The following is an 8,705-nucleotide window of genomic DNA, read 5'->3' as shown; positions in this document are numbered from 1 at the left end:
GAATCCTCCTTTTAGTTCACAAAATATAGGGTGGTGGTCAAACTAACCCCCCACACTTACCCACTAACGAAAGAGTGGGATCCTTTCAAACATAGTTTCAACTAACAAGAAACAATCAATCCTCCTAGCAATCATTGCATCATTTTTCATATGATTCCTCCAGTTAGGTTTATACTTGACAAGGTCTGCACATGATTTGTGAGTCTCCAAGAGATGTATGAAAAAATCAGATATGGGGTCATGGTGAGTATGAGAACCCCAAATTCCCAAAGCACCCAAAGAGAAATTCAAATCTTCCCCCACAACCAATTTTTTGACATCCATGAAAGATCATATCACCATCCTTTCCTAGAAGGAATTTATGTCCTGACAAGGTCCATAAATATTCACAACCTTCAACTGCAAAAATATTGGCACCTAGAACCCCTTCAAAGCCCCAAGAATCAAGAGGCTTGATGTTTATTTTATCAAGACCAATAACTAAACCCCTTAATCTTATTTTTGCATCAACAACTACAAAATACCACCCTGCAGCCAACAAATTCAACATGCTTTCAATCACATCCCCATTCCCCAAAATTTCTTGAAGGAAGAAGACATCAATGTGTTCATATTGCATTAATCTTCTCAGGGCTAGTATTTTAGAATGACTAGCCAACCCTTGATAATTAAAGGAGAGAAAAATCATTAAGGGACAAAGACAGGGGCCTGCACTGCTCTAAGCACCCCTACGATGTATTTTTTCTACCAATAGCAACATCCTAGCAATATTTTTGTTTAGCTTGGGAAATGAAGGATTGTCTACCCTGAGGGTTCCTAACAACCTCAGATGGGGAAGAGGGACCGAAAGCCCCCATAGCCTCTAGAGAATCCTTTATTTCGACCTTTGATCTAAGATTATAATGAGGACATGATTCAAAGGATGTCGATTAAGCCCTAAAATAAGAGAGGAGAGGGGAAGGGCTACATGCAAGGGCTAGGGGAATGGATGGAATAAGGAACTAAATCCGTACATAAACTAGAAGATCCTTTGCATGATAACGGAAAGAACTAAGAAGAGAGGATCGAGCTCATAGCAAGAGAACTAAAATAGCTTATAAGATTAGATAAAGGAAGAGGAAGTGAAATAGTACTTGGCATAAGAGAGCCTCAAGAAGGTGAGACAATCTCGTTTGGATCCTTCCTAGGTGCTTGCTTCCCATCACTCCTTAGCCTCAAGTCTTCCTCCATTGGCATGGTCTTATCCACATCCTACAAGTTATTCAGAGAAGACTTTTTCTACATTGATCCTTAAGGGGATTCCTCCTTGTTCCTTCCAATAGTCTCCTCTTTTTGTATCTTATGGCCTATCCTCCTAGTGGATATCAATTAACACATTTATATCAACTAGTTTAAAAATTACATTAAAATAATTGAAAATAAGATATTTTATATTCATTATTATTTTTTATTATAGCGAACTTACTTTTTTTATTTAAATTATATTTTATTTTTATTTTAAAAAGAAAACATGTCCATTCCAAGTTGAGTTTATGAAATTACACATCACCCTCATACTAAGTTGTATAATTCACCTATTAATCAAATTAATTTTCTTCTACTCTTTCTATATCTATATTCTAAATCAACACCATTCAAAATTACATTTCATTTTGAGTCATCATCTATACTACATCTACATTTCTATTAACATTATTCATTAATTTTAAGCAAAAAGATCCAAAATATTATTAAAAATACAAACAAACATACAACTATTATTTTATAAAGAAAAAAACTATTTATTTAATTAAAATTTGTAAATTAATTTTCAAGATAACCCATTAAAAATACAATAAATAAAAATGTTGAATAATGATTCATGTGTAAAGTTGTTATTTTGAGTAAGGGATTTGTAGAGTTATTGATGAAATATTTGTGAAGTAGTTGATTGAGAGATTTAAATGTTGAATAATGATTCATTTGTAAAGTTGTTATTTTGAGTAAGAGGTTTGTAGAGTTATTGATGAAATTTGTGAAATAGTTGATTGAGAGATTTGTGGAGATGACGATTCCCAAGATCTCTCTTCGTATATAACTAGCAATTGTCCCAAAAGGTACAAAGAGAGGCCGATAGGATTATTAATTTGGAATTGTAAAATTTAGTAGCAAATATTGCAGAGGGAAATTCCATGATATTACAGAATGAAATCCCATCCTATTACAAGTAAAACTGAGAAATTTCATATACCACAATACAAGTAAAACTGAAACCAATCTTGTAGAGTGAAATCCCATCATATTACAAAATGAAATCTCATTATATAGGATTTATTAGGGTCATTACAGAGAAAATTAACATAAGTGGAGAGCTGATTCAGAAGGTATGACATGGACTCTGTAGAGTGAATCCCCTAATCTTGTAGAGTGAATCCCATCATATTACAGAATGAAATAGAAGTCTAAAGGATTTATCAGAGACATTACAAAGAACGCTATCACAGTGGAGAGCTGCTTCACAAGGCAGGACATGGATTCTGCTTATTCACCACAGAAACTCTTGTTGTTGAAGATGAGAAGCATCACAAAAGTAAGTCATTCCACAACTACTACAAACTTACAACAATATTAACATCCTGCAAATATTCTCATCTATGAGGAGCTTTGGGGGCCTATAGATTACAAGAGAATAGCATAAATTCTTCACTAAACATGTTAGTAGCGTGCTGATCATCTTGGCGGTTGGAGACAGAACTGGTGTTGAAGCTCTCTTTCCTCACAAACCCAGCAGGGGCTTTCTTGTCATAATTCTGAGTACAAAATTTGACTGTCATTTTCTGCATCTTTCTATTTATATACATTGTTTGAAATTTCTCCTGCACCAGAGGTTCCAATCTCCAAAGCTGTCCAAAAACAGTAGCTGCCACAAGAGATCCCCATGTTAGGAGTTAGTATCTTGAAATTAAGTGAAAATTTATGTCTTAAGATTAAGTAAAAAATTGTGTCTTAAGACTTGCATAAAATCCTGTGTGATTCCAGAACAGAATTAAAAATGTTATACCTGAGAGGTTTGTAATAGCATTAGATATTGCCAGGGCTGTACATACTCCTTTACCAACACCTGACATGTCTTCACCCAGCAACAACTTTGAAAATCTTTCTTTCATCATTTCAACTTCTGCAAACATAAAGCAGTAGACACATTAAGGCAAACAAGTTTACTTGCCTGAAATTAGACATACCATCAGGCCAAACAATATCCAGTTACTCATTTGTGACCAAAAATTCAGTGCCTCTGGTTGGTATAGAAAATGGTCAAAATAAAGGGACAGTAGTTCATGGTTAAGCGGTCAAAGCAACCAGACAGCTAAAATTCCACACAAGGCATATCAATACTATCCAAATACACCTCAAAGTGAAAAACTTGAAAGCCTATTGTCCATCCCAAGGGACTTGATGAGCAAAGGTGAAGAGTTAATATTTACCAACCAAATAAAAATATAAAATGAGCCAATCTTTGATGAAAAACTGACCACACAGCATACGGAGTAAAGACATAATTAAAACTTAGAGCAAATCTCTGAGACACGTCATAGGGGAAAAGTATACAGCAGAACCAGAGGCACAGACAAACTGCATAAGATCAGTTTCATTGAAATATATGCATATAGAGCATACACAAAATACCCTGCAAATAGTTCCAGTGCAAGATAGCCATATGAAATGGTGACAAAATGCATTGAGAGGGATTTCAGGGCAGAGGATGCATATAGATCTCGAATAAATTGCATTACAAACAGTTATAGAAAAAATTATTTGCATTTAAAATGTTTCCATTGCAAGATTTGCAGCAAGTTATTCACTGACTGAATGGAAATCAGTTGGAGAACAAGTTATGCAGAATAAACTTAGAACGGAAAACAGTTGCAGAAGAAGGTATGCAGAAAAATTAGGCAAAACTCATATCTAAGGGGGGTATGCGCACGGGCTCGCAAAATGGATGAGAGAGAGCTTCATCTCAAGATATGCAGTTGGACAATAGTTAAACTACATCAGACATGGTTTCAAAAAACAGAGATGCAAATCAGTCATAGGCATAATGCATTTAAGAAATTATTGAGCAGGATTAGAAGTTGGGCAACAAGAAAAATGAATGGCAAAGAGCTAGAGCAAGATTTTCAGTTTGGGCCAAGCATTAAATACATTGATAGACAAGGTTGAGCCATTATAGGTAACGGTAACTGTAAACCGTCTCCAGCTGGAAAACCTTATCAGTCTGAGACAAAACACATACAAGATATGCAGTTAGGTACAGAAAGCATTAAAAACCAGTATCATGTTAAAGAGACCATACCAATAGTAACTCTGGTTTAATGATGTTACTCACCTTTCATAATGTGAAGGAAAAACGTGAATGAAGGGCGATAAATGCTTAAATGCTCATAGTGTAACTCTGCTCTCCTACTATTTGTTACAAATAGTAGCTCTACTTTAAATGATGCGAAAAAATGTGTATCAACGACCCCACTTTAATGATGTTCACCCTATTTCTTACGGATAGTAGCTCTGGTTAAATGATGTTACTCTGTTTTCATATTGTGGAAAAAGATGTTACAGGACCTAAACTTATCCACATTATAAGCCAGCAGCTGTAATCTACAGTAAAGAATGTCAACTGAACAAACCTGTCCTCCAAAATGAAAATGATAGCACTTCTAAAATCCGAGTAAAGGCCCAAGAGCCATATGTAGACAATATGAAACTAAAATAATTCAACTCAGAAAACTTGGCACTCTAACATGCATCACCAAGCATGTGAAGAGCCCAGAATAAAAGAAATAGTTCATTATAAAGAAAACACCTCTACTGTCAAGAACTATCCTCATCTACTATTTTAATTGCAAATATGAATCTGACATGCATGAGACATGAAATTCCCATAAATTCCAGGGATTTGTGGTGCTGGAAGTGTGTTTTTTCTGAAGGAAAACCATAGTTTCTGTTTCAAAGCTGCATTGGCAGAAGGTACCAACTACTGGGCAGAGGTAAGTGCATTTTCGATACTGGGAAATTTAACAATTAAGAAAGGTACTGCTCAAATCCAGATACTTTTTGAAACATGATCGTTATATGTATTTTCAGTGAGCTAGCTCAAGAGTATGCAAATGATTAAATTAGTTACTGAGGGGCGCCGAAATGCCTTAAAAACTGCTTATAGACTTTAACTATATTTATTAAGGATCCCAACTGGAATTTGCAGAGCAAAAGGTTTTGGCCCTAGGTTTGTTATTATCATGTTCTTGTTCTCTAAAAGTTTGCTCCAAGTAGATCAAGTGGGCAAGGGACTTTACATGGACTCCACTCAACTTCAAACACAGCTTCAGCCATTATGCAGAGTGATTGAAATTGAACACAGCTAAGTAGTGAAATTGGCTCATAGTAATACACCACATATAAAATATTGAAGCTTTTACAGAAGCAAGCAACAAGAAAAATTATGAAGCTCAGAGAAGTAGATTTAAAATCTGGACTACTGTTTGATACCAAATCATCATCAACTCCAAGCATTGCGAGTGATAGATGAATTTATTGAGGATGTATCTGGAGCAAACTCTGGGAGTTGGTGCTCAGGCACTGCATCAATGTATACTTTACTGTTCTCATCAGTCTCCCCACTGATGAGCATCCAAGATAGCAGAGTGAGAACTTTACTTTTCAACCATCGTTGCAAGGGGCGAGCACCATAAACCTGCAAGTACCAGGTTACCGCGTTATCCATTTAGAGGTTTTAAATGAGAATCCCCAACTAGTCTTGCATTTTACTCACAAATTTTGACCTAAATTTCCCACAAACCACAAAGGCTAATAATGATCCTCCCTGCTTCACTAGTATTAACAAGTAAACAATGCATTAATTTATATTAATCAGCAAACACACCAAAAACATCCCTTTACTATATACTTTGAACTAAGTTCGCCGAGTACGCAAAGACAGGCAGCACCCCATGTTTAAAGTTCAAGTGCGAGAGGAAAATGTTAAAATTTAAAGAACAGAACTGAAATTTATATCGATGGGATCCATACAGAAGGAAGAAAATCATGTGAAAATTAGAAAATCTGAAACTGAATGTGAAAATTGAGAAAATTGAAAATCTCAGAAAGCAACTCTGTAAACTGAAGAGTTCATAGCTCTTAAAGATCAACCGTTGGCCACCACAACCAACTGCCAGCAAAAATATCAGACTAAAATTACTCCTTAGACAGGTTCATGCAAAATATATGACAGACCATTGAAAATATGAGAAAATGAAATTGTAAACTGAAAAGTCCTGTGCTTTTAATATTCACTGTTGGCCACCACAACCAAAACTCTGCAAAACATCAAACTCCTAGAATAACTTTCCACACAGGTTTATATGACAGGGCATGGAAAATAGAAATCAGACCTTGAATAAAATCATTGTACATGAAGAACACCCAACAAACATTATGAATGAAAAATACCAGGCATCATAATAGAACATATAAATCGCAATTCTAGATTGTTTCAAAGGGAGGTAAGTCCAATTTAGTCAGGGAACCCTCCCACAACATCTCCTACGATGTGGAGACATGTGTCCAAGGAGTGGGTCATGTCCCCTGCAATAGGGAAAGGGAGGACTTGTGAAGGATAATGACAGACCCTTGGGGAATTGGAAAACACTGTTAGAGATAGGATGTTGTTGTGAATGGTTTTTTCACAGAGTTGGAAGAATTAGTCAGTGAGAACAAGACCTTGGATAACAACCGACTTGAGGCTGGAGTAGGATGTTGTTGTGAATGGTTTTTTCCTAGAGTTGGAAGAATTAGTCAGTGAGAACAAGACCTTGGATAACAACCGACTTGAGGCTGGAGGCTGGAAATAGTCCGGAGGCCCAAGGTACCAAGGTACCAAGCTGGTTTAGCCACTGTCAGGAGCTCTAGTCCGGAGGCCCAAGGTACCAAGCTGGTTTAGCCACTGGAGCTCTAGTGAGGCCCAAGGTACCAAACTGGTTTAGCCACTGGAGCTCTAGTCCGGTGCCCAAGGTACCAAGTTGTTTTAGCCACTGTGAGTGGCTGGAAGAGCTCAGAGGGGGATTCTATGGTGAGACCTTCCAGGCAGGTTAAAAACTACATGCATGCTTACAAGTAAAGCAGGGAAACAGATAAGTAACAATTCTGTGTTTATTAAGTATCAGTAGGAGAAACATTCGCTCCTTTATTTTATGAAATGAATAGGTTGACATGCTAATGAATGAATAGTATTACTCTGTCAATAATAAATTTTAAGCATACTGTCATCCTTTACAATCTCAATACAATCAGTTAGTTACAAATATCATTGCATCAAAGAAAAGAAAATAAGGTAATGGAATTTATTTCCATATACTGAAATGAAATGCATGAGTTATTCCAAGTCTTAAGCAAAAGAACAATTTCTGTAGAAACACAGTTAATTCAAATTATCTTCTAACTACCATCTATTGCAATGAAGATTTAATAACCTACTGAAATATTTCTACCTATAACTGTATTCGGTCAATCCATGAACATTAATAGGCATTTCTTCAACCATCATTAGTCAAAAAGAAAACATACGAGAATGTCAAGTTGTGGATTTCGCATTCAACAGACAATATTTAACAGTATCCACTTCAGAGTATTTGCAAATTTCTAATCGAAATTGTACAATACGCTAAAAATAACCCATTACAGTAAAGATCGACAACCTTGATTTATCACAATGGAAACAGAGATAAGAACCAATCCTTTTTAAACAAAATTACCCAACAGTACATGTGTTAAATGAATGCTTAGGTCGCCAACCCCATATTGGGAAAACCCTAACGGCAAGCCGTTCAGAAAAGAGAAGAAACAGAGTAATCATATTTGAAATGCACAAATTACTGCGAAGTTATTCAAACCCTCAGATAAAGCTACACGCATAAATCCCATAATGTCAAAATATCAATATAAGTATTCGACTCTACATTGGGTGCATCCGTCCCCCATCTTTCCGTTCTACAATAACCCTAAGATCTATATATCCACTGAACAGCCGTAACATTTCGACCGGCGAGCCACCTTAACACATTGATGTAAAGAAAAATCTAACAATCCTCTATCTAAAACGAAGATTCACACCAAGAACTCGCCAGACAACCGAAGAGGAACCAACCTGTAATCGAAGGCGGTAACCATTGTGAGAACGCAGTTTCGCTCCAAGGAACGTCCTCTGGGTATGTATATGCATAAACCCCGCAACAAAGCGTACCTACAGACAGTTTAACGTATTAAAGTAAGCCTGAGAGTAATCGAAAGGGTATTAAGAGAGAAATGTAAATGCTGAAGAGCGAGCTTATCTGAAGTTGGAGTTGTCGAGCAGCAAGCAGCAAGTTGCACTTGAAATTGACATTTTATTATATCAAGTTGTCAAAAAAAATCAAAAGGAACCCTGTATGAAACTGCGTGGGCCTGCTTTGTTGGAAATAATACTGAGGGGGGGGGAATCAGTATTATCTAGCAATTTACCAAATCTTCCTTATTTGATCTTTTGAAATATTCTTGCATATCAGTACCATAAAACAATGAGCATGAATAAAGAAAATAGACAGTCACACCAAAGAACACAAGATGTAAGGTGGAAACCCAATGCGGGAGAAAAACCACCTGCTGCAATAATGTCTCTATCTTCTTTCAAGAAATTC

At 36.3% G+C, this 8,705-nt stretch overlaps 1 protein-coding gene across 1 annotated transcript; it reads right to left on the bottom strand.

Moving 5' to 3' along the window:
* Positions 1 to 2,434: 2,434 nt before the first annotated feature.
* LOC149241988 (uncharacterized) lies at positions 2,435 to 8,276 on the bottom strand. The gene is made up of 3 exons (XM_089367613.1): positions 8,177 to 8,276; positions 3,041 to 3,157; positions 2,435 to 2,899 (listed from the first exon to the last, which is right to left on the bottom strand). Exons 2-3 carry the CDS (start codon positions 3,147 to 3,149, stop codon positions 2,652 to 2,654), a joined length of 357 nt encoding a protein of 118 aa, XP_089223739.1. The 5' UTR covers positions 3,150 to 3,157; positions 8,177 to 8,276; the 3' UTR covers positions 2,435 to 2,651.
* Positions 8,277 to 8,705: the final 429 nt, after the last annotated feature.

Source organism: Pinus tabuliformis, chromosome 8 (assembly GCF_031772625.1).
Source record: "Pinus tabuliformis cultivar Carrire ecotype Pingquan chromosome 8, CPIR1, whole genome shotgun sequence".
Lineage (NCBI taxonomy): Eukaryota > Viridiplantae > Streptophyta > Pinopsida > Pinales > Pinaceae > Pinus > Pinus tabuliformis.
The sequence above is the reverse complement of the archived record's forward strand: the minus strand, read 5'-3'. Positions and strand labels throughout refer to the sequence as shown.

Bases quoted from the DNA above. Each gene is read 5' to 3' on its own strand.
- LOC149241988 (XM_089367613.1), bottom strand. From the start codon at position 3,149: ATGATGAAAGAAAGATTTTCAAAGTTGTTGCTGGGTGAAGACATGTCA. The intron at 2,900-3,040 runs GTATAACATTTT...CTCTTGTGGCAG, and splicing joins TGCTATTACAAACCTCTCAG to CTACTGTTTTTGGACAGCTT.